Source organism: Amblyomma maculatum, chromosome 1, assembly GCF_055883805.1.
Source record: "Amblyomma maculatum isolate TAMU_Amacu chromosome 1, ASM5588380v1, whole genome shotgun sequence".
Taxonomy (NCBI): domain Eukaryota; kingdom Metazoa; phylum Arthropoda; class Arachnida; order Ixodida; family Ixodidae; genus Amblyomma; species Amblyomma maculatum.
In genome coordinates this window covers 413,372,288-413,397,503 of record NC_139344.1, presented here as the reverse complement: position 1 = coordinate 413,397,503, position 25,216 = coordinate 413,372,288, and the positions used below count along the sequence as shown (strand labels likewise).

Sequence of the window (25,216 nt, the reverse complement as noted above, 5' to 3'; positions counted from 1 at the left end):
TTTATCAAGCATGAGAGTGTTATTTTTGGAGCGTAAACTTCAATACGCCATGTATCAGACAAGGTCAACCTGAACATTGCCTTGAACTTCAAAGAATTAGAGGTCACAGTGTGGCTATATAGCTTAGCACGGTACAATCTATGATGTACCAACTTTTGACCTTTGACCTTCATCTTTGTCTTTGATAGCAGATACAGTATCCCGTGTTCCTTTTTGCAGTTCATGGCGTCCTGAACTCCATAGCGTAGCCAAGTTGAACGCTACCGGGCCAAGTCTGTTCATGTGCCATCCCAAGTTTAACAAAAGCAAAACCAAGCAAAACGATGCTTTTGCTTCGCCTAAGTTTAGTAAGGTTAAAACGGAGACAATCTTGTTTTGTTCTGCGCCACTGCAAATGCGCTAACATGGGGTAAAACGTATATATTTTCTTTTCCGAAGGCATTCAGAAGCTCGAAGAGGCTAATGTCCTACTTCAGCGAAGAAGAGTACTGTAATGGTAATACTGAGAACCACGCCCATCCAGAAGTCAGTGGTAAGCACATGGCTTCATTCCTAACAAGCGTTCGAACCTGCCGCTGGACTGAAGAAAGTTTTCATCAAGCTTATATTCTTTATACGGCACAATCAAATTGAAAAATAAATTTATATAAGCAGGGAAAATAACTCTCTATTCATTACGTTTATGGCACTGCTTCAAATAACAAGGCTATCACAGACGGAATAAGAGTCACAAAAATGGCAACAATCAGAAGAATATAACACATTTAAAAATTGCAAAAGAAAAGCTGGCAACTTCCTACCGCTTCCTGGAAAGATAAGACAGGCACTGTTTGTTACATAACTTCGGCACCTATGTCGTCATTCATCAAGGTTGTGGGCACTGCGATCAGTATTCGGTTGCATACTGACACTGAATTTATGCGGCAGCTGATTTGGCTATTTAATTGTCCAACAATAAAACGTCGCTAGCGTTATCACGCCATGCGTTTTTTTTTTCTTTTACAGCCAGCAAAAATGTCCGAGTCTCTGGAGAACTATATTAAAAAAAATATATAATGCACAGATGGCATTTGTAAGCAGTATGTCAAACTGTAAATTTCAGTTTTATGTTATGCTGTTTCAAATAGCAACCATGGTTGCTGGATAAGAAAGTGAATGTTTGGCAATATCAGCAGGGTACTCATTGAAAAAGAGTTCTAGAAAAGATTGAACGATAGTAATGTTTACTTTCAGGATATCAAGTTTTACTATTAGCGGTTTTTTCGTCACAGACAAAACGCTCGCCCACCTAAAACATGGTACAAGCTGTGCGAAATACGCGGCAAGCGTCGCGCGCCGCCGTCGCCATAACCGCTAGAACTTCGTCGCGCACACTGGCTCTTGATCCTGCATCCCAAAAAAATTTTGGTTGTCGTCCGACAGTCCTTTTCGATCGGGCAACAATACATCCGTTGGCCGTTTCCAGTTTGTCACATCGCTGCTACTTCCTTCTCTGTCTTCACGTCACGTGCATCGGTTCCGTCATTGGCGCTGCTGCTACAGGCTATTTATCTTACCATAACTTTGAGAACGATTAGATGAAGGAAAATAAAAGGAGCCTGCTGCAAATCGCAGAAGAGGGGTAATACATTCAGGGATGGCTACACGTTGTTATACTGCGGCATGAGCTGTTTGTCAAGACAGCTATCGTACCATTTCTAGGCGTATGATCAAAGGATTACTCGCACCCTGCTGGAGGGATGCAGTTGATAAGGTGCCTGGATGCTGTACCCAGAATCTTGGATCGAATCCCGGCCCCGTCGATCGCTTTTGTAGCGAAAGCTACATTGGCCGCAATGCAGTTATAAAGTTAAGTTAAATTGGTTCACAGGAAGGGAAAGGCGCAGTAACTGTCACACTTGCTATGTGGACACCCGAACCGCGCCGTAAAGGAAGGGAGGAAGGTGGGAATGAAAGTGGAAAGAGAGAAAGAGGAGCCGTAGTGGAGGGCTACGGAGTAATTTCGACCACCTGGGGATCATTAACGTGCGCTGACATCGCACAGCACACGGACGCCACTTCGTTTCTCCTACATCGAAACGCAGCCGCCGAGGCCGGGTTCGAACCCGGGAACTCCGGCACAGTAGTCGGGCGTCTTACCACTGCACCACCCCGGCGGGGCGCAGCTATTTCTCCATGGCACCAATTTCAGCGTGGATAAACCGCCCTTACCACCACCTCTTAGCAGCCATCTCTTCGCCGTGCTAAACAGGCCACTAGTGCGCATGCGCAGAATGCAGACAGGAGGAACAGATGCGCTGCGCATAGTATCAGTATCAGAACGCATAGCAGCAGCAAAGAGAGAATGAGCGTAAAGGCCGGTCACCCAGGGCATCATGGAAAATTTTCCCCGCGCGCTTTGAGGACGCTTTGAAAGACTATACGCGCTCTCCCGTCGTTTAGAGAATTGGTATTTTGCACTAATCTCCTCAGGCAATTTTTTTTTCATCATGGAATAACCATGTATACAAACTGAAAATTGAAAGGCTTTCATAAACGAATCTGAGTTACGAATGCCTTTCGCTTTTTGCGCACTTTCATATACTTGCTCGACTCCCCGTGATTGCTTCAGTTGAGTTCTTGTCCTGCTGGCATTTATCTGTTATATTTGTATTTTTGTTTCCGCGTTGCTTTATTCGCTTTGTTTCCACGGTGCTCTCCAAACGTCCCTGATTGACACTAGGCGCTTTTTTATGTGCACGAAATATCAAAACGCAATTTGGGATGTCGCTGGACGAGACTAACAGACATGGCTGAAAAGTCGGAGGGACGTACGTTTGTACCATTTGTGCACATCGAGACAGCAGTGCTGAGTTGGACACGTCTGCTGGCCTGGCAAAATTCAACCAGACCGTCTGAATTCGGTCAGTATGAACAACTCAGGAAGCGCGGTCGCATCTCGATGGTGTCAGCAAAAATCTTCCATTTGTTCTCGGGGAAAGGTTGGTTGGTTGGTTGGTTGGTTGGTTGGTTGGTTGGTTGGTTGGTTGGTTCAAAGGAAGGGAAAGGCGCAGTATCTATCACACTTGTGTCTGTGGACACCTGAACCGCGCCGTAAAGGAAGGGAGGAAGGAGGGAGGGAGTGAAAGTGGAAAGAGAGAAAGGAGAGCCGTAGTGGAGGGCTACGGAGTAATTTCGACCACCTGGGGATCTTTAACGTGCGCTGACATCGCACAGCACACGGACGCCTCTTCGTTTCGCCTCCATCGAAACGCAGCCGCCGAGGTCGGGTTCGAACCCGGGTATCCCCGCCGGGGTGGTACAGTGGTAAGACGCCCGACTACTGTCCGGGGAAAGGCGCCATTTTTGTATTCTGGAAATCAGCTGGCCACTGCTGCGTCTCTCAAACTACACATCGGCGTCAGCGTTTTCAAACCTCCAGAAGACACCTCTTCGCCTCCTCGGCATCTGTACACAACGATTAAATAACGTTGGTGGTGCGAAATGTGACCAATATTGGAAAATAGCCACCCTTATTTACAAGAACGCAATGCCTATTCCCGGGTCGGTACCTTGCTGGATAGGAGATAATGTGCTGTTTTGTTAATGGGTTTTATTAGGGCAGCACATGTGACTAAACCGAATGCCTAATCAGTAATCACTTCTGTTTAGTCACATATGCGCAGCCTTAACACTGTGTATATCTATTCCCTACTTATTTATAGTAAGAGTCGCAAACAGCAGCTATTCATTCAGCATGAAAGGTTCACTTGGCATATGTCATAAGTGTTAATTCGGTGTCAACTAATTTTTCAGTTGGCGGTATCGCCATGGAAGAATGCTCATTCGCCTGGGCCAAGCGAGACAGCCAAACACCGACCCCAGTTCTCACCCATGTGAACCTACGCCTGAAGAGCGGTTGCCTTGCCGCTATCGTCGGTCGCGTAGGGAGCGGAAAGTCTTCACTCCTATCAGCCATCGCCGGTGACATGAGACGCTTGAGCGGCTCGCAGACAGTCAGCGTAAGTCTCTGGCTAATATTTCAGCTTTCTTGTGATGTGTTCAAAGAATTCTACAGGACAAGTGAGGGGCATACATTTCTTCAATGCATAAGATCTTCTCTACTTTGGGGTGGCGTCAAATGTTTTCTGTACGATAGAATGTTTCAATGGGATGTTTCTTCATCAAAATCTGTCGTATGACCTGCTCCGTGGCAATAAAGTGAGGCGGGCTCACGCTAGCGCCGTTGCTTTCGGGTGGTCACAGCATCGCTTCTTTTTCAGTATATTATCACGTGTTTCAGTGTTGCTTTTAACAAGGTGCTAATAGTGACATTAGAACAAGGCAGGGACACGCATCGAGTTCACTGTGAACTAGAACCGATAAAAATCCAATTATGGGAGCCGTTAACGAAATCGCAACTTCGTCCATGCATGCTGCATCTTTAAACATAGCAGTTTAAACATAGTGTACCTAACGCGCACTTACTACTTCCGGCTGCAAGAAAGCCGACGCTAACATAGAGCTATAAGGTTCTGCGTGTTGGCATCAAAAAGTAAGCATTGAAAACACTTTGCAATCTGTCAGGGGCAGCTGCCACAAACAACGGCAGGGCAAGCGACCGAAAGACGAAAAACCATAATGATTTACAGGTTTTAATTTTATGCTTAGCTGCGAGAAACAACCATTTTTACTTTTCAGGGAAAATAGCCGTCACATGTCCATCATTTCGAAAATATCGAGCGAGCGCACTAGCGACTCAGGAAACCACTATTTGCCATTCGACTTCGCATATTGGATTTTAGGGCGAAAGCTTTTCTTACCTCAATTGTGGCGCTAACATGAAGTGTGAGCAAAAACAACCACCTGGAAACCTAGTTCGCACTGATACTTAAAGAAAATCTCTACGCCGTGAATCGAGCGAATATCCCTCATATCTCCACCTGAGCGCGCAAACCACATTGGGATCGTGGGAAACAGATCGTAGTTCTCCTGCTCTAGCGTGGTGACGATGATAGCGATCACAATGACGAAACAGTTTTGATTATGATAATATTGCTGGCAATGACGATGCAGTCAGTCACAATGGTAAAGATGATACCAGCAAATACAATGTTATAGATTGCAGTGCTATAGTGAACTAGTTCACTCTATGCAGTCCTGTACATTTTGGCGTACTGCTAAGGCCAAATCTCATTCTGTCATTTGGTTTGGTTTGGTAAAACTTTATTTCCCACAGTGGGGGTCTTGGAGGATGTCGTAAACTTATTATGATCATTGCTTGCATAAGTGGGAGATTGAAGATTTCGTGCATATGAGCTGTTTAAAGCTTGCTGTGGTTAGAAAAAGGGGAAAATGTTCATATTGCAGGTAGAAAATGTTCTTATTGCAGGTATTTCATTATTACTTGTTATATAACCGCTAAGGGAAAACCGTAGCTTTAGTAGTTTTCGTCAATTATCAACTATCCTTGGCGTCCAGCGGTTTCCTACTCTCATGTTTTAAAGCTTTGTAAGGTTAGTTGGCTCACAGCCCTCTCTTAGCAATGAGTGCCAGGCGATATAAAAATTTAGGCCTTTTTTTCCGCTTTATACAGACCCCCATGTACAAGTGGCGCAGCGCTCTTATGTGCTAACGTTCTCGGCTTTCGCATGCTCACTGCAGGGAAATATCGCTGTCGTGCCTCAGGCGCCTCGTGTGCTGAACATGAGCATCAGAGACAACATTACCTTCGGCCGAAAGTTTGACAAGCCGTACTATGATGAAGTTTTGAAAGCATGTCAACTGCTCCAGGATATAAATCGACTGCCATCGGGTGACCTCACGGAAGCAGGAGATAAAGTAAGCTGGGTAACTGAAACGTAGGTACAGACTGTTTTTTTTTTTTTTAGTGTTTAGTGAGCACGCGAACTTATGAACCAAAATGACAGGCAAGCTAGAGAAATGGCGTGCAGATTTAGGGATATAAAAGGAATTGTGTGTGGAAGAAGTGCTCAAACAATAGCGTCTTGCAATTCCATATTCTTGACAAAGCCGGTTGACATTACAAATTTAAAAAAATGTCGATGACCCGAAAATACCATAGGTTGTGTTGTTTTATTCTGTGAAAAGAAAAGAGAAATCAGGTAAAAGTTATTGCGTGATAAATATCTCCCAGACAAATGGACAGATTTAAACCTAGAATTCGTCAGGAGAGGCGCCTTAGATCATTTACGTATAACGACAGTTCTGTACAGTAAAAAATTTCATGATCAGGATGATACGTTACTGTATAAGATTATAAGCGATAAAGTACATTTTAATGACCTTAACTTTGCGTCTCTACAAGACCTCGGCAGTGTTAAAATAAAGGATTGGTAGATTGACCACATCAGAGCTTTGATGTATCAATATACATTACCCCTTGTAACCCTCCACTATGCTGGATTTCTATTTTCTGCAGTCATTATGCCACGAGTAGCTACGTGCAGAACCCCACGTCAAAAAACTCAGACAGGGACTGGATCACATGAGAGGCCGACAAGTTGGCAGAAAAAAACAATTCTGCATTCTAAGTCGACAGCAGGAAGGGTTCCATGTCGCAGAAAATCTAGCGCCGTCGTCGGGTTGTCGAACGGGAGAGAAAAATCCTGATTAGTAAGCGGGGCCGTAACCCCACTTCCTTCGTGTGGTCATTTACAATCTAGAGCACCTCTCCCCTTAAACATGACATCACGCGTTGAATACGGTAATAAAACACGACATTCAATTCGCAATATGACCGCTTACCTGAAGTGATTGAGATTTAAAAGGAAATTGAGATCGGCGGAAACGAATCTTTCAACGGTTTGAGGTTCAACGGTTCAACGGTTCTCAACATAACACGCCACCACTCACGCCATGCAAGCAACATTTTAAGCGAAGCATATATAGCTTATTCCGTCAAAACCCCGCCAATATATTAGCAGTTGTCGGCACCGCGTCCATTATATTCGTGCAGAAAATGCTGTTTGGTCGACAGGGTTATCGCATCGGCCAGGTGACTGCATGCGACAACACCCAAAATTGAAAATAAAGCCACATAACAAATTGGAGTTTAATGGAACTAATCATGAAAGGTTACACGTAACATTCACTGATTACGAAAAAGCAGTTGACTAAGTTGAAACCTCGGCGATGATGTAGGCATTGCGAAATCAGGGGGTAGACGAGCTGTACGTGAAAGTGCTGGAAGATATATATAGTGGCTGCACAGCAACCATAGTTCTGCATAAAGAAAGTAACCAAATTCCCATAAATAAATGTGGTAGGAAAGGAGACACGATCTCCACAGTACTATTCACAGCTTATTTAGAGGAAGTATTTAGAGACTTAGAATGGGAGCAGTTAGGGACAAGTGTAGATGGAGAATACCTCAGTAATCTGCGATTTGCTGATGACACTGCCTTGCTAAGTAACTCGGGGGATGAGCTGCAAATAATGATCGATGACCTAGACAGGAAAAGTAGAAAGGTAGGCTTAAAAATCAATATTCAGAAGACTAAGGTAATGTTCAACAGCCTCGGGAAGGAACAGCAGTTTACGTTAGGTAGCGAAGCAATGGAAGTAGTAGGTGATTATGTCTACTTAGGACAAGTAGTAACCGCAGGTACGGACCATGAAAAAGAAATAACAAGAATAAGATTGGGATTGAGCGCATTTGGCAAGCACTCGCAGATTATGAATAGCAGCTTACCGGTTTCGCTCAAGAGGAACGTATGCAACAGTTGCATGTTACCTGTACTCTCCTATGGGGCCGAAACATGGAGGCTATAGCCAAGAGGGTTCTGCTTAAGTTGAGTACAACCCAGAGGGCTATCGAACGAAAAATGGTAGGGGTAATATTAAGAGATAGGAAGCACGCAGAGTGGGTCAGAGAAATAACTCAAGTTACCGACATTGTAGTGGAAATTAGGAAAAAGAAATGGGCATGGACAGGACATGTACAAAGAGAGGATAACCGATGGTCGCTGAAGGTAACAAATTAGATTCCAAGGGAAGGAAAGCGCAGCAGGGGGCAGCAGAAAGGTAGGTGGGCGGATGATGTTAGGAAGTTTGCAGGGGTCAAGCGGATGCAGCTAGCACAGAACCGAGTTATTTGGAGAAATATGGGAGAGGCCTCCGCCCTGCAGTGGGTGTAATCAGGCTGATGATGATGAACAAATTAGGGAAGGATACAATTGAATTCCGATGGGAGAAGATATTTTTTTCTAATTGAAGTACGGAGGTATTTACAATGTAGTACATATGTATCAATCCACTATATTTTGTTTACAATGGAATAGACAAAGTCCATGGTTTTGTCACAGATGGACAAGAGTCATTTTATGAACTTGGCTTCTCAAAACAATGCTCAGTCGAAGAAACATAAAAACTATGTGAAATACTACACAATATATTGCAGGTTTTGTGTATCAGGCATTTCAGTAGTTGTGTGTCACTTTTTCTAGTTCTTCAGGTCGTTCTCTACTAACGTTCCGGGTATAATGTTCTGTAGTACGTATGGGTACTAACTCCAGGAAATTCTGATGAAAATACAAATTTTTATGTATTCAGAACAAAACTCACAAACACCGCAGATATGTTCTGCTGTGATGACACGATCTTTTGGTAGTTCCTTTTTTTTGCACTCGATGCAGTTCAATTCGAAATCACGTCCAGTGTGAGTAGTATGTTAGCGTGGTTTTGTTTGAAACTCCAAGTGTCAGCAGCGAAAGCAGATGAAATATTTACACAGACTTTTAACAAGCACGCGAAAGATATCTGGTCAAAAATTGGCGATGTTCAACACCACTGAACGAAGCTCATAAGCGTAAGGTCTACATTCGTTCCACTCAGCCTGACGCTTACCATAGAGTTCAAACATCGATGGCCGCTTGAAGCCATAGCTGGATTGCGGAATCAAGCTGCAGTTAAGCAGCTTAAGTAGTAAAATCTCTCCAAAAAGTTGTCATGTGGCTGCGAAAACACCATTTTAAACCAGTGGCCAGGCGGAGAAAGAGCGCACGGCGCAGGTGGTGACCACGCATTTGTGAAGCTCACGTCACTCTCGGTTCTGCCAGGGGTGAGTCGAAGGAGAGACCGCACCCTGAAGCTGCGGCAAGGCGAAGGTAAAAATGCCGCATCCGCAGCGACCATGTTGCTCGGACGAATGAGTTTTAAAAATGATAGTATTGGAGCTACACTCTAATTACGCCTTCTGTATCAGTGATTTGACAATCGTTTTGCAACACGTGTCGTTACCGGTGGCTTTTCAAACACGCCACTGCATAGCTTTGGAGCTCAGTATAATCATTAGTGCTCGTTTGTTTACAGACGTCAACACCGCCAATGCAGTCAAGTTATGTTTGGCTAAAAAATGATAATTTCGTTCTCAATTTAGCAATCGAGCATATTAAAAATATAACTGCCTCTACTGTCCTCAGCGTGCTTGGCTTATCGACTTTCACTGTACTTCTAGACGTAAACTTCGGGATTCCCAACTGCTCAGTTGGTGTCTTATCCTCCGTTCTAAATCTTTTGAATGCATCTACTTGAAAAAAAAAAAGAAACGATCGGGAATTCTTCGAAGCATATCTCTGCCACCTGCAATTGTTGGGAGGCCGCAGGTTACGGCCGCTTTGGAGATCCAGCATGAGATCGTCTTCAACTCGCAGCCTCCACCAAGAGTCAAGGGGAAGTATTTATTTTAACTTGCGTTGCGATGGGCGGAACTAATTGCCAATTTCATTTTGGGAATTCGGACACATTTGAACTCAGGTTTTCATTTCCTTAATTCATTACAATGATTTCATTATATCGTCATCACAAAGCAAACAGCAATCGCCCATCAATCCACACAACCACAAATTCCTACGGTACAATATTTTGTTTACGCAGCTATCGATTATCTACGAGAAGCATTGCCGACAATCACAACTACGACAGCGAAGGCTTTTCGGCCGAAAAGAGTTGTATAAGATGTCGCTTATAATCACTTTACAGAGAATGACTGAAATATTTCCTGACATGTCAACGTCTCATGCACCACAGGCGGGTGTCTCCATAAAATACACTATACCAAGGGCAATGTGACATTGGTCATCAGTTCCACGCTGCGTTTAAAGACAATGCATTGAAGTTCAGTACAGCGGCCTCTTCGCTGCCCAGTAATGCTTTAGGATGACTGACTGTAACGATGTATAAAACACGGTTGCGAAAAGTGTACACAAGCACGAACACATGCGCACAAATAATGTCACGTATCGGCGAATATCAGGAGTTGCAAAGAGATATAGACAAGTTGTACTTGAGTGCTACATAACCAGTTGAGAAATAGATTGGGATTCCAACAACTTTATTCCTGCCATACGAAAAGTAAATTATTCAAAAGTAGTAAAGGCAATATATCTGCTCATTTAGGTGTTATTTCTGTCTTATATAGATTAACACTGCAAAGCTACGCAGGCTATGAAGGATACCGTGGTGGACATCTCCACAAATTTGGACCACGAGGAGTTCTTTAACTGACTTCGCGCAGCACATGAGAGCCACAGTGTATGCCTTGCTTCCATCTAAAAGCGTCTTTGGCGGCCAGGATAGAATGTGCGTATCTGCATCCAGCAGCCCTTGGGACCTTGCTTAAAGCAGAAACTGCTGTTACTATAGGGCTGTTTTTGCGAAAACATTTGTAACAAGGAATACAATAATGGCCAACATGCAGCAAAGCATAACCTGAATGTGTGCAAGGTGGCTCGTCTAGCGCGAGTTAGGGAAGCAATATCGTTTTTTTTTTTTGAGGAGCCGCCACGATTCCAAACAAAGCGCTACGTTTTCAAGGCGTCAGCGCTTACCTAGGCACTATAGGCCGTCTGTAGGGTGTCGTGGCGGCCCAACCTTCACGTGTTCTTGACTCCATTCTAACTGACAACAATTATTCGTGGCCTTCTGGACTGCGGAAACTAGATGTTGAATTCGTCATAGTCCATTTTAACGGAGCTTCAGAGTCAATCGCGTCTCTCATAGCCTGAGTTGCTTTGGGACGTTAAACCCCACAAGCCAACCATCAGAGTCAATCAGCTTTCGTTCGGTTTAGGTGCGACAAGAAATGAAGAGCACTGAGGAGCGCAACAAAACGAAGTAGTATGGCTGATAAGGCGCTGTGATTAGTGGCCATCGGGAAATGTGCTCATGACCTTTCGCGCGCTTTCGTTTTGCCGCGTGTAGAAGATATCTGTGTTCGCTTGCTGATGCCTACTTCGTGCGAAATTTCCGGTTTCGCGTTTTGTTCTCTATCTCGCAATCTTCGACGAGACTCGCGCTCGGCGCCACGGAACAAAACGCGCGGTCATGTCTATCCTGATAGAGGCAGGTACGCTGCACATGTAGTTTACTTAGGAAGAATGGACTTTCTCTGGCTACGTAGTGGCAGACACAAGCGCGAGTTCCGTTCGAGCTTTTTTGAAGCGACGCTGACTCACGCTCGAGCGATAAGGTGTCTGGCACGTATGGTTGCCGAAACTTGTTCGCAAGCTTTCATTCGCGCAGCGTTGTGTGCAGCAACTTCTGGAATAGAGAACTTTCATATTTTTCCGCCGTTTTTGCGCCAATTCAGTTTATTTGATTTTGTTTATGAGGTGTAAAAATAAAGCGAATTGGCCTATAAAATGGAGGGCTCCATTTCCACACGCGCACCGCGGGGCTTGCATTTAGCCTTCATCGATGTGGACAAAGATCACCGCTGCTGCGCATGTGAGATCGAGGGTGTCGTACACAACTCTCGGAGTATATCAACTGGAGAAAGAGTTAACTTTGAATCCGACCCCGCCGGTCGCGTTTGCATATAGAGGCGAAATGCAAATGGCGCCCGTGGGCTGTGCCGTTGCATCTGCGGTTAGCTCCGACAGTGTTTGGAGCTGACCAGATGCCACAGCTCTGCACTGTCCGCAAGTATATACACCGACCCCAGGCCGTGAAATGAGCGGCAACCATGAAATGCTGCGGGCCTTCATCATATAAATTCATAGAGTTCCTTACACTAACTAGAGGGAAAGCTAAGGCCGCTGCACTTCAGCCACCATGTGCGCGCTACGAATCATGGGCCGGTGTGCTACTTGTTGCGGGACAGTCGGTTTTTCTCGGGTAAGTGGAGTGGCGTTACTGCGAAGTTTCTTTTTCATCATCATCATCATCTGAAGGTGCTTACATAGACCGCGAAAGCCATAGTAGCGAAGGCGCAAAAGCAGACGTCGCCAATACATGGTTTCTGTTTCCCGAAATGCCACTAAAAACTTCCTTAAGTGATTACACAACCATGAATATTTCCAAAACGTTTTTTTCCTCTTAAAGTGTGCCTATTAAGTGCGAATTATTGGTATTTGTGCTGCTGAAAACTAAGCCAATAGGAGAAAGAGCCATCGCTTATATTGGATAAATCTCACACTGACATGCTGTTTCTCTCTCTCTTTGCAATTTATAGTCACAATATTCAATCTTAGGACATTATTTACGGTAGAACAACGTTTATCTTTGCATTAGTTTTGGCGAAAAGTGGTAGTTCTGCATTCGGTAGCTATCCGGCCCATGATGCTTTGAGCGCCCATGGTGGCTGAACTGGTCGTCTCGAAACCCCATGTAAACTCCCATAGACGGCAGCACAGCTTTCCCTCTAGGTAAGAGTAAGAAACTCTATGTATAAATTCGTAAGTATAAGAGAACATGTATACAGAATCTGTCCGCGGAACATGTTGTCTGGGAGGATTGTCCGCACCCTCAAACTTCGGCTGCCTGGACACCCTAAATTTTACCTCGTCCGATTTAACCAGAATTGATGTCCAACCTAATTTGAATACAAGTAATTCAATTGGCGACCTTCACATTTTGGTTACTCATCCCTAAACTTTTGCTACACAAACCGCTGACACTTGACCTCGTGGAAATTCGACAAGTGTATGCTCAGGACAAGTTCATTTGTATTTAAAATACAGTTAGTAAGCGAATAAAAAATAAATTCACAGTACAAAGAAGGCAAATAATCAAAAAAGGAGTGCGGAACATATAGCTAAAAGGTTTTTCTTGTTTATGACTAAAATAGTACCGCCTTGAAATAAAGCAATTATATGCAATTAAAAGGTATCCATCTAGGTTGATTAGAAATACAGAGTGCGTTTTTAGGAGGCGTAAGCTGATAATAAAATAGTACATTCGTTAAATTATACCGTATAATCTGACTGCCATATTAGTTCGTGTGTAGGGTAATTACCACGCTTTTGGTTTCTTTGCGTCATCAATGACTTGACCTAGTTTCATATGTTCAAAACCCTAGAGTTAAAAGGTATTTTTATTGCGAAAGCAATACTAAGATCATTTTTCAGCCGTTCGCGTAGCGCGGCGGTGCACATGAAATGACCTTTTGCGTAACCCCGTGTGACGTCACGCCGAAGAGCTGGGCGACCAGCTTGAGCCGTTGGCGAGGGGCGGCGGTGCACATGAAGCAGCGGCCTAACTCCCGGTCTCTACGAGGAGCGCCCCAGGTGTTGTGACGTCATATAGTTGTATAATTAGGCGACCGACCCGTGTCGTCTGTGAGAAGAGGCGGTGCCCACCCCAGTATCGCCACCAGCTACACATTAGCTGAACCTGGGCTTAGCCATCGGTATTGCTTTCGCAATCTTCCGGGCTTAACCCAGCTAAGCCTCTGCCAATTTTTGCATTGATCTCTCATAGAATGATGCAAGAAGTAATTTTTATTGGTTACACACTGGTACCGAGTACAGTTTCACAAATATTGCCCTTTTACATGTGTCACAATGAGCATGTGAAGTTATACGCTCAGCTATTTTGTACGTTTTGTACTTGGTCATGTTGGAAGCCTTTGTGCCCCAAACTAAAGAGAAATAGCTTAGTGGGGAAAGAGAACGGTAAAAAAAACATGTTGTTTTGCAGTAAGAAAAATTACAAGCGATATAACATTCACATGTTAACACCTCTTTCGCAGCTGATCATCTAATTATCACGGTTATAACGCCGTCTCGCTAGTGCGTGCGATTAGGTGAATAAATATTTCGTCCCGCAATTCTGTACACAATATTTATTTTTATTTTGCTTCCTTCCAACTTGAATCATCACATCCTTCTGGGTCGTCTGAGAAACGTATCGGAAGACGACAAAAGTATATAAATTCAGGTGTCGAAGCGGTTTGTATCAAAATTATTTGTTCAACTAATCAACAGCCGGAAAGCGCTAAAAGAAAATATACGTAATAACAATCTGCAACCCCGTGGCTACGAGAGAGACATAACATCTGTGGCTGGTAATAGAAGCTTGTGCCAATAAGGAAGACAAAAAGGAAGAAACAACAATCAAGCATAGTCATGTCATCACCTTTGCTCTAGCAAAGGTGATGAAAATATTACAAATATTCAAGAAATACAATAAGTATTCTTTGCTCTAAAAGTCAAGCCAGTAATAAAAAAATTTGAAACTAGCAATCAAATGTATGCAGTGCACTCTGTAATCATAGATATAATGTGTGCTCTCCAATTGTCCTTTCCAAATTTCCAATTGGGTTTTCTCCTTTACTTGGACCAGTGGGTATAAATTACGTTTGGTCCAAATTACAAATGGTACCAACGTCTCTGAGGCAAAACACAAATGGAAACATATTCCACTGGAACATTGTGTCTTTTTAAACGGTGCAAGGTTTTATCTAGAACGCCTCAATGTGCCTTTCGGACACTTCAGCGCCGAATGTGGAGAAATTGTTGTTCCATTTAAATTAATTGTGTTCCAGTTAACACCAGCTTATTCCAGTAAAAAAGAGGGCCAGAGACGCTAAACATGTGTACCGTTCCACATATAGCAACCTGATAGCGTCTGGTTCCGGATAAATTATCTGGAATAAGGGAATTATCTGGAACTTCTTTGGAACCAGCGGTGTGTAAATGGAACCAAACTTAAAAGTGTACGACCTTACTCTTCTGTTTTATTGGTTATGTGAGCTTGCTTTGAAGTTTTAACTACGCTGACAGCGGCTTGTGAGTGCGTCGTGCAAAGTTAGACCTACAATGAGCGGCAACAAAGCATCTAAGATGTGTAGCGCACAACTGAGCTGATCGTTCGGAGAATGCGTAAAAGGCGGAGAGGAGATCTTTCAGACGGGGGAAAAGAAGTAGTGGCATGGTAATGCAAAGCTTAAGCGTGTAATAAGCGCGTATGCAAAGAAATGCGCTTAATGGTTTTTCAGTGCTAAGAAGAATGGAACTCACGCTATGTGTTTCCATGGAATGGACCTATTAATATCTTGTGGATATTTTTATTGCGAAAGCAATATTACTTTCACTTTTCAGCCCTTCGCGTAGCAAGGCGGTAGCTACCATTGATCTTTAGCGTGACCTTTGACGCACCGCCAAGCACATCTGCGCAAAAGCAGGGACCCCAATTCCCGCTGTCAACTAGCGAGGCGGTAGCTACCAGCCGCGGCCAAACTCCCGCTCCCTCCGTGAGGGAGCGCTATAGCCGGAGTGACGTCATCCCATCTGCCGCAAAAACAGGGGCCCCAACTCGTGCCGTCGGCGCGCGAGGCGGCAGCTGCTGATCGCGGCCTAACTCCCACTACTTCCATGAGGAGCGCTACAGCCGGAGTGACGTCATCCCATCTGCGGCAAAAACAGGGGCGCCAACTCGCGCCGTCGGCTCGCGAGGCGGTAGCTACCAACCGCGGAGCTACAGTTGTGCCACATGCTCCTAAAGCTAAGAAGAATTATGGGCTGCAGCCGCATGCAGCCACCGCCGGGGGTGCAACGTTGGATACTATAGGAAGTGGCCTAGCGGCAGGTGGAACCAATGCAGTCTCCAGGGATGCTTTCATTTCTGCTGGAGTAAAGAATGCCATTGCAGCCGGTGCCGGAGCGCCAGTTCTACATTCTGCCTTAACCTCACCTACAACCAAGTATATCGTTGCAGCCACGGCACTCCTTGCCTTGCTACTAGTTATACATAGAATAACCAGGTAGCACCCCGCAATAAACAATAGTTGAACTATATGTCTTGGCCAGAGTGAATCACTGCATAACCATAAGCGTAACCACAAGCCCCACAACCAACTACACCACCAGCTGAACCTAGGCGTAGCCATAGCTATTGCTTTCGTAATTGCCGGGCTTAACCAAGCTAAGCCACTGCCATTTTTTTTACAAAGAGTTACATTTTGCTGCGTTGGTGGCTTTTTTCTAGTGTGCATACTTTACACGTATTACTACGGCCTAGTGGCGATGTGTTATGTTTTTCGTAAAACGGTCGGCGGGGGCCCAGGTACACAAATGAATGACTTGACACTCAGCCAAGCTTAAGTATATCTGCATGTTATGTGAATAATATACTTTAAAGCCGGTTATATCACTAAGCATTCCTCAAAATATTCCTCCTGTGTGATATTCAGAGTGTTGAAATACCACTAAACCCTGTTTTGCGTGCTATTACACGTGATAATATTTTCGTGTCATTCGAAGGTGTAGATATTGCCGCAAACCATTCAAACCTTTATTTGTTCTTTTTTCGACAGCCCCGGTAATCGGCCTTATCACTTTGATTTTGGCACGCGGAATAATTCTTCTTGTTCGTGCTCGGTGTCGAGAGACGCACCCTTGTGATATTTTTTGACCCGCAAGACGCTCCGAGATCAGTCTAGAAGATTTCAGCCACTCGCTTATGTTTCGAGAATGTTCAAGGTTGTGCCTGCGTTTGCGGCTTTGTCTAGATGTTTCGTGTCCGCCTTTAAATTGAGCGTTGGCATGTGCGACAGTCATTCATTGTTCGACAACTGCCGGGCACGATTGTTGCGATCGCCGCCGACAAACCGCTTAGTTCTTTTGCGGGCGCACGTGAGCCTAATAAAGAGAAGTATATGCTCAGACAGGTCACATCACGAATTACGACTTTGACCTCATAAGCTTGCATTTTCGATTTCATTTTGCAGGGTGAAATGCTGAGTGGAGGCCAGAGACAACGCGTGGCCCTGGCCCGGGCAGTGTACACTCGAAGCAACATCTATCTGCTCGACGACCCGACCAGCTCTCAAGACTCTCGAGTCGCCAGGAGCATTGTTCAACAAGTCTTTGGAGAAGCAGGTATCATCTCTGCGAAGGTAAGAGCATGGCGAGTGCACTGAATGCCAGCCCGAAGCATGCCTTCGAACCAGTAACTTATATAATGTCCTAAAGTGTGGTCTCCAGGCTGTATGACTGGGAGCAAGGCTGCAAACGTTATCGTTAGTGTTCCTGCTTTGTAATAAATGCGTAGTGTATCTTCACGCTACACGTTGTAAGTAGGCAGAATAAGGTATGGGATAAGGTTTGCTCTACACTTGCTCCAAATGTTCCCACAAAGAAAAGAATATAATTTGAGGCGCTGAGAGTCTCGGGAAACGCGCGCCTCTTTCAGATGCTACATGCAAGACACTTGCTCTCGTTAGGGCATCCAGTTATTTGATGGCAGAGAAGGAGGTCCTTCAGAGGAATTCTAATTCTAATAGCCAAAATATATTATTTTTCTATGGTACGGGTACATAGCGTACGAAAGCCAATGATTTACTTATGGTAGTTTAGTCTCTTTGTTCTTCGTAACACCAAGTATTACGAATGTGCCGCGAGTTAGAAGGTAGACTAAGTATTTTATTAGTGTGTTTCTCTCGGACGGTGTTTTTCAGCACCATTTTTGCTTTTGGGCAGAAGCGTACAAGAGCCTTAATGCTGCTTACTTTACACTACATACTGCTGACGAAAACCTTCTAAGAAAAAATTCCACAGCTCACAGCTAACGCCTGGCCGTTGATTAACGCATGTAGCGGCGTAAAGAGGCTGTTTGAAAAGTGAGGCAAATCAACTGTCTTTGATTGGATGGTGGTTACTGAAAACAATCTTAATCCTCAAACGTATCCCTGCGTGCGCGATAATTCAAAATCTCGTCTCAAAATTTGAATCTTTATTTCGACTGTGAGACCTAAACAGCTGAAGAATACGAGGGGCGCTCACATATAAGCACTTAATAGTAAGTTCTTATTTTTCACAACAGACGTTGCTCTTAATAAGTACTGCTCATCAGACCACCGTTCCATGATGGCTGCAGCGCACCCCATCAGCTTTACTTTGCTCAGTGCGGTTCGCTTTAGGCACCGCTGATGAAGCGTGCCATATTCCCTCTCTCACCATACCCTACTCAGCCTTTCATACGCAGTCACCACGATAATAGTCCACAGCCGCTTGATCTGGTTGGTTACATAGCAGCAGCCTATAACCAATGCTGATCATAAGGATTGGGTATTTCTGATGAAGTGTCAACGTTTATTGTTTCGATATAAACGGCTTGTATATTATATATTTCAGACACGCGTGCTTGTAACCAGCAATATGTTGCTGCCCTCCTCAGTCGACCGATGGGTGCTGATGGACAAAAATACAGCGACCTGTTTTAAAGATATCAAAGAATTCGGATCCTTCCCTGGAGCACCGACAGAGCTGTTCGAAGAAAATAAATATGCTAGTATGCAGCAAGCAACCAATCAGCCACGGTGAGACCTTCGTATTTCAGAAAGTGTGTTTTCGCTTTACGCCTTAAAACAGATTTACTCGTTCACGCAAAGCAAAGTTTCCGAACTTTGTAAGAGCACAAGAATTCGATATCGTACAGAATTAGGAGCGAAATATCAAATCGAAGGCCGGGCGCGAGGGATATCGAGAAAAGAGCAAGTCTCAAGAAGCGGTGAGAAAGAATTCGTATAGACACGAAATACAGCTTAGATAGGATAATGCCAACGCATGAATGCGACCACTGTGGTCACAGGAACTTCTTTATATTACACTCTACAATGTTGGTATGGCCGCCACTCAGAAGCGCTCGTTTGCTGGCGTGTAATAAGCGCCGCGTGTAGTGTGAGGTGCTTCGAACCGGCGTTTAGCGGTTACTGTGGTGTTGCGCACGTAATCGAGAATTACCATGACGACGCAAACGTTTCTTCAAAACATCACACATGTCGACTAGGCGATATGGCTGTAGTTGCGGCTTTAGGCCACGCGCTGAAGCAGAGCTTAAACCTGCAGAGAATGTGGCACAGAAGCGAAGCGTCGGCGCAGGTCTGCCGGCCGCTAGATTTGAGCCATTCGACTCTTCCCAGCTAGGTGCGTCTAGTTCGTACACCCGATATGTTGCGTCAACTGACACCCTCCCCATTCCGGCGAAGTCTGCTTTTGTTACCGCGAAAATAGAAACATCCCTGGTCTAAAAGTGACCAGGGATGATTCTATTTTCGAGGTATCAGCGACGCTGTTTAAGCCGGAGGTTGTTCTGTGCGTAGCCGCATGTGTTCGTTGTTGTTGATATGAACTTTATATTTCCACCGATGTAGGAGGCCCCCTACTCCCCGCCCCCGGCACGCAGGCCTATGGGACGGAGGCCGGTGCCTCCGCGACTAAAGACAGGCGAAGCGACAGTGTTTCTTCGCGGATTCAGCCGCCAGGCGGACAGCTTGCTGCTGGTTGGAGGGGCACTCGCTCCGCAGTAGCAGTTCCCAGGCTTCGCTACTATTTATGTTTTCCTTGGCGCCAGGGGAATCAAGGCATTACCAGATTATGTGATCCAGAGTAACCCTTTCTCCGCAGGTTTCGCATTTATCGTCCGCCTTTTCCTCCACTTGCTTGTGGAAAAGCCACACGGGACTTGGGAAATTCCCAGCTTGCAGGCGCCGCCAAGCGATGGCCTCCTTGTTAGTTAGCGTTCGGTCCGGTGGTGGCAGGGACCTTCTGCTAAGTCTGTAGTGTTCTAAAATTTCCTTATAAGTTTGCAGCCTCTCGTCCATCCCATCGCAATCAGGCGGCTCTACGGCAGCCCGGAAGTAGAGAGCTCGGGCTAGCTCGTGCGCCGCCTCGTTGCCGGGGATGGACTCGTGCGCGGGGGTCCAAATAATTCGAATCTTTCTTTCAAGTTTTCCGTTCTCTAAAATTTTGGCTGCCTCCGCTGAGAACCTCCATTTTCCAAAGTTCCAGACACCTGTTTTGCTGTCACTAATAACGGGCAGAATCATCCTCGGCTGGGTGGGACTGCAGTCAGATAGAGGAACAAGCCACAAAGGGGACATTCCACGAGTGTGTCGCGAATATATAATAGTGCCCTCCCTACCTAAAAACATGCACCCTACGTACAACAAGGAGAGGAGACAAAAGAGGGCCGAGACTCTCGCAAAGAAAGCGGGGAAAATGAAGCCGAGGGAGGTCGCCTACGTGGATGCGGCTAGCGGGAAGTCGGGGGCGGCGGTGGCTGTGGTCGTCAAAGGCCGCGGCGTGCCCGCCGCCGCCGCGTCCGTTAGAAGCCGAAATGTAGACACGGCTGAAGAAGTTGCAATAGCGCTCGCTTGCGTTGTAACGGAAGCCGCATGTGTTCGCTACTAGTAATGACGTCATCCACGGACTCCTGACGCCTCCTGTTGGAGCGGAAGACAACTAATACAACCACAGACACCTTAAGGGCGTGGCGTAATTACGTGGTATAATAAAAAAAAGCATGTCGATCGTGCAGAGTTGGTTCACCGTTTCATAATGATTTCCTCGACGATGACGCACTGAACGTGGTCCCAAAGTTGTTGAGCTCTCCGTCCTGAACCCCGCCGTCGTTGAATTGTTTCGACAGAGCTTGAAGCCAGCGTGCATGATCGTTCCGCACGCCGCCACGGCAATCTTGCCTTTGGTGGCGCAGACACCGTAGGTGTTGTGTCATGGTTGGAACATGGTTGAAGCGGTTATAAAGGTTCATGGCCAAAATTAACCCGAATGTGGGATTGTACTGGAATAGATACTTTGGATGACTGAGTGTTTGTTGATCATGGAAGCGGGGGGGGGGGGGGGGGGGGAGGGGGGGGGTGTTACTATCGATGAAACGGATAAATATGACGAGACTCGAAGAAAATTATAAATAACTTGATCGAACCAAACGAAATAGCATCGCTGTGTCATCGGTCAGACGAGAGTGTTAACTGCCCTAATTTTTTTTATCAATGGGGGTCGTAATACCTTCGTCTCAAAAATTGCGGTGACAATAACTAGTGTGCAAAAAAAAAAATGTACTAGCTAGAATTTCTGAGTGTGTGTACAAGCAGTGGGTTTCTTGTAGTAACTCTGTTCCATCTTCTTGTTGTATGGATAATATCCATTCTTTGGAATGTTCCCTGGGTTATTGCTACTTAAACGGCTGTGCAGAGTTTTCCTAAGCTCTCCCGCTTAACAAAGCTTCCTGTAAAAAAAAAGTTATTTATTATATCCTCAAGAAAATGTCGTCACTGATGTATGCTATCAACGTGAGTCAGAAAAAACATTTCAAAGGACCGTTTTAAAATTAGCCAATTAAATATGCTGCGATACCGATCTCACGGAAACAAATTATCCTCTTCAATTCATAAGAACAAAGAACATAAGAACCCTGCAAGAACAAAGAGTGTATTATAGCGATACGTATATTACAAACTTTCAGGCTAAAGAATCTTGCATGTCTTGAAATGTTCTAAGGTAATATTTCTTAAGTCAACAACTCTGTATAGCGTTACCTTATGTACTTTTGGCAGGGAAACGGATCAAGATTTCAAGGAACCTTGCGACACTTTCAAAGTTGTAGAAGAAGAAAGCATCTCATCTCAAAAGGTGACTGTTTTAGTTGGTACTATCGATTTTGCTGTTCGACCAGTCTCTGATTTGTTTGCGAAATAGACTGATCCCACCGAACAATCTGGCATGCGCCGGTTGTTCGGAATTTGCACCGTCACCATGTTTGTTGTAGCCGGCTGTCGGCTGCGCAGCACGCGCACATGCGACAGAACTATTGGAATCTCCACTCCACAGGAAATCAACGCACATTTCCCATACCTCGGCGCCGAGAAAAAATCGTTGTCATTACTTCACAAATTTACAGTGACCGTTACATGCAAAGCAAGTGCTCAAAGGGGCCTAACATTTTTTTAACCAGTAGCCTCGTTCAGTTGTTAAGAGCTTGTCCGAATTACCCGAGGGCTGCGTACAAAAATCATATCATGGTAATTTGTGGTTGTGATGATTGATAGTTAATTAGTGTGCGATAGGCGATGGCAAGGTAAAGAAATTATATTTAATCAATCAATTAAAGAAAATGAATGAATTGAATAAATGGGGCTCAGTGGTGTCAAAATACTCAGGATGAAAAGCTGATGCATGATGATGCTAAAAGAAAAATTGAATTATGTAAATAAATAAATAATTAGTGGGCTAATTAAAAAAATGAGAAATCGGAAAAAAAAGTTTTAAAGGTGCTGGAATGCTGAAATGAAAAGCCAATGCTTGATTATCTAATAAAGAAATTTAAAACTGTGTAATTGATCAATTATTTGAAATAAAAAAGAAAGGAAAAATGGGATTGAAAGGAGCTTAAAACAAAAACCGAAAAGTCGACACTTTATATACTAACTAATCAAGAAATTTTTGGGGGTGACACTGACCAATTGGTAATTCGAAACAAAGGAAAAACTAAAATATTATGAAGAGAGGTCAAATACACATAATGAAAAATAAATGCTTGAGGATCATAAAAAAATTAGTATACAGGTCACCAACTAAAATTTTCAATGGTTGCATGAAATGAAGAATTGCATTTAACGAAATAAAACTGATTTTGACACCTTTGAACAGCCTTTTTTAAAAACATAAGATTTTCAAATATTTCAAATATTTATTTGATCAATTACAGTCTCTAAATTTTTTTTAGCACAGTCTAGCATTCAGTTTATATCCGGGCATTTGACAACTTTTAAGCCCCTTGTTTTTATTTTTATTTTTCCAAGTATTTCAGTTAATCAATCATATCTAGATCTTAGCTTTCCTAATTATTATCCTCACACATTCCTTTTCATTCCGAGCATTTTGACACCTTTCAACTCCCTTTTTCTAATTCTTCATTCTTGGAATATTGCAATTAATTGATTGATCAATTACAGACTCTAAATTTTCTTCCTTAGAATCATCAAGCAATGGCTTTCTGGTCTCAGAATTTTAAAACCTTAGAACCCCCTTTTTTTCAATTTTTCACTTTGTCAATTGTAAATTTTATGATCAATTACTTACTAAATTTTCTAATTCTCATGATCAAGCATTGGCCTTTCATTGTGACAATTTTGAAACCTTTGAGATCCCATTTTTGTTATTTTTTATTTTTTTGTCACGTTCATTACGCATTCTGAATTTCATAAACACCATCTAGCACTGGCTTTTCATTAAGATAATAAGACACACATGTTTTCATTTTTCAGTTATTTCGACTAATTAAGTGACAAATTACACTACTTTTATAAGCATCATGAAATTGGCTTTTTATTCTGCGCGTTTTGAGATTGCACCATCAGATTTCTAATTTTTCTTATTTCCTTATTCATTCGATTAATCACATTGATTCCATAGCTCGTCGTCGCCTACCAAACACTAATCAGTAAATACGGATGTTTACGCAGCCCTCCTTATTTCTGACATGCAACGCCGACAACTATTACTTCTACTACTACAACTGGAGCCGTATATCCCCGAAGCTCTGAATACAACAAAGCCAATGTCTTTTCGGCAGAACGCGCTGCATACGCTATTACCTAAATACATACAACTAGAGTAATATATGTACCATGTGCTGTTATAGCGCCCCGGAATGAGACAGATGAATATTCCCAATGCACCACGGCATACAAAAGAGCTAAATATCGTTCGGAAACACGGTGCGCAGGCTCTAGGGCGGCTAAAGCGGCCGATTGACTACATGTACCACTGGCCAGTGGGATCAGTCTATTGAGAGACAAACGATAACGCAGTTGTCCAGCCGCCTCTGTTGATTATATACTTGATTGATGTTTACCTTTCTTCGATGTTTACCTTTCTTCCTTGATCAACGAATGGTTTATGAGCCAACATATACGTCGAGTAATGATCTTATCATTCAGGCTCTTCATACTAAGCAGAGTGAACGAATTCAAAGTGGTGGGTAATCTTCCAAAAAGGCGAGTGTTTTGAAGAAAATGCAAGCGAGAGGGCCCTTCAAGCACTCTGAATGATACTGAAGGCTTGTCTCAACTACATCAAAATGAGATGGCTCTTCAAGCATACTGTGTGATATTCAAAGCTTGTCTCAACTAGATCAATATGGATCTTTACATGTAAAACAATATATGATAAGATATTATCATTTTATTTTATCAATGCAATATTAGGTATCATTATCATGAGAGCCTAATTAGTATAATCAGTCTGCTTTGCCTTATTGCAGTGAAAAGAGATAGTTAAAGTATTCACCACTGCTGAACCAAATGTCGAGCGTTAGCGGTAGTTTTGGGAGCGTGTGGACCATGAGACTACTCACCGGGTTTAAATCTCACTGGAACCACAGGCGGTCACGTATTTGGCATACGTATCCGATCTGATCGTAAAATCCTGATAGAAGCGGGCATTGGCGGTTTTGTTTCAGGCGACTTCGCGAGCGCTGGGTGCTGGGTTTGACCTAGCTGAACCTAGCTTCCAGAGAGGAACATCATTTACGCATGGTTATACGTGGTTTGCGGCGGTTTAACTCTTTCGTGTCTGTCTGCAAAATTCAACGGAGCGCAATAGATGCACTGTTTTCAACGCTCGAGTCTCCCAGTTTAGTCTGAGAGAAACACCACAGCCGGCTCTAGTTGACTCCATAGTATCAAGGGCATTTTGAAGACGATGTTCACAGAATGTGAGCCAAATGAGCAGCGGTTGCAGCACTGAAAAAACGTTCGTACTGGACTAGAATACTCTGTCGCACTTCTCTTACAACTTTTATATCCACTCACCCCTTTCCCCCAGTGCAGGGTAGCAAACCGGTTTCTTTTAAGGGTTAACCTCCCTGCCTTTCCTCCTTGTCAGGCAATGTTTAATATTTGTCTACATAGGTACCAGCAAGAATGAAGTTAGAAAGGTGCGTGAAGCAGACGAACCACCAGCTCGAAGAACCAACACGAAGTAGAAGAAGCGAGGGCTTCCAGCTTCGCGCTCTGCACGTGTAAAGAAGGATCGTGCGGAGGTGGCTTCTGGCACCCGCTCATGAGTTCAAATTGCGGCGTCAGACGATATTCACGAATAGCAGCGCTCTAAAAGGCTGCATACGTGCATTCCCGTTCGCCCATTGTTTGTCAGCTGTGGCAAACCAATTTCCTCAAACTGATTTGCTG

General features: G+C 44.1%; 1 protein-coding gene across 1 annotated transcript in view; it reads left to right on the top strand.

The window, feature by feature from the left end:
- The window catches only part of LOC146208964 (multidrug resistance protein mrp-7-like), a 77,443-nt gene that overhangs the window by 9,247 nt on the left and 42,980 nt on the right, over positions 1 to 25,216 (top strand). The window contains exons 6-11 of the mRNA XM_084579607.1: positions 439 to 532; positions 3,796 to 4,001; positions 5,644 to 5,820; positions 16,952 to 17,119; positions 18,357 to 18,541; positions 21,581 to 21,656. Coding sequence (XP_084435733.1) covers positions 439 to 532; positions 3,796 to 4,001; positions 5,644 to 5,820; positions 16,952 to 17,119; positions 18,357 to 18,541; positions 21,581 to 21,656 — 906 coding nt within the window. The remainder of the gene's footprint in view (positions 1 to 438; positions 533 to 3,795; positions 4,002 to 5,643; positions 5,821 to 16,951; positions 17,120 to 18,356; positions 18,542 to 21,580; positions 21,657 to 25,216) is intronic.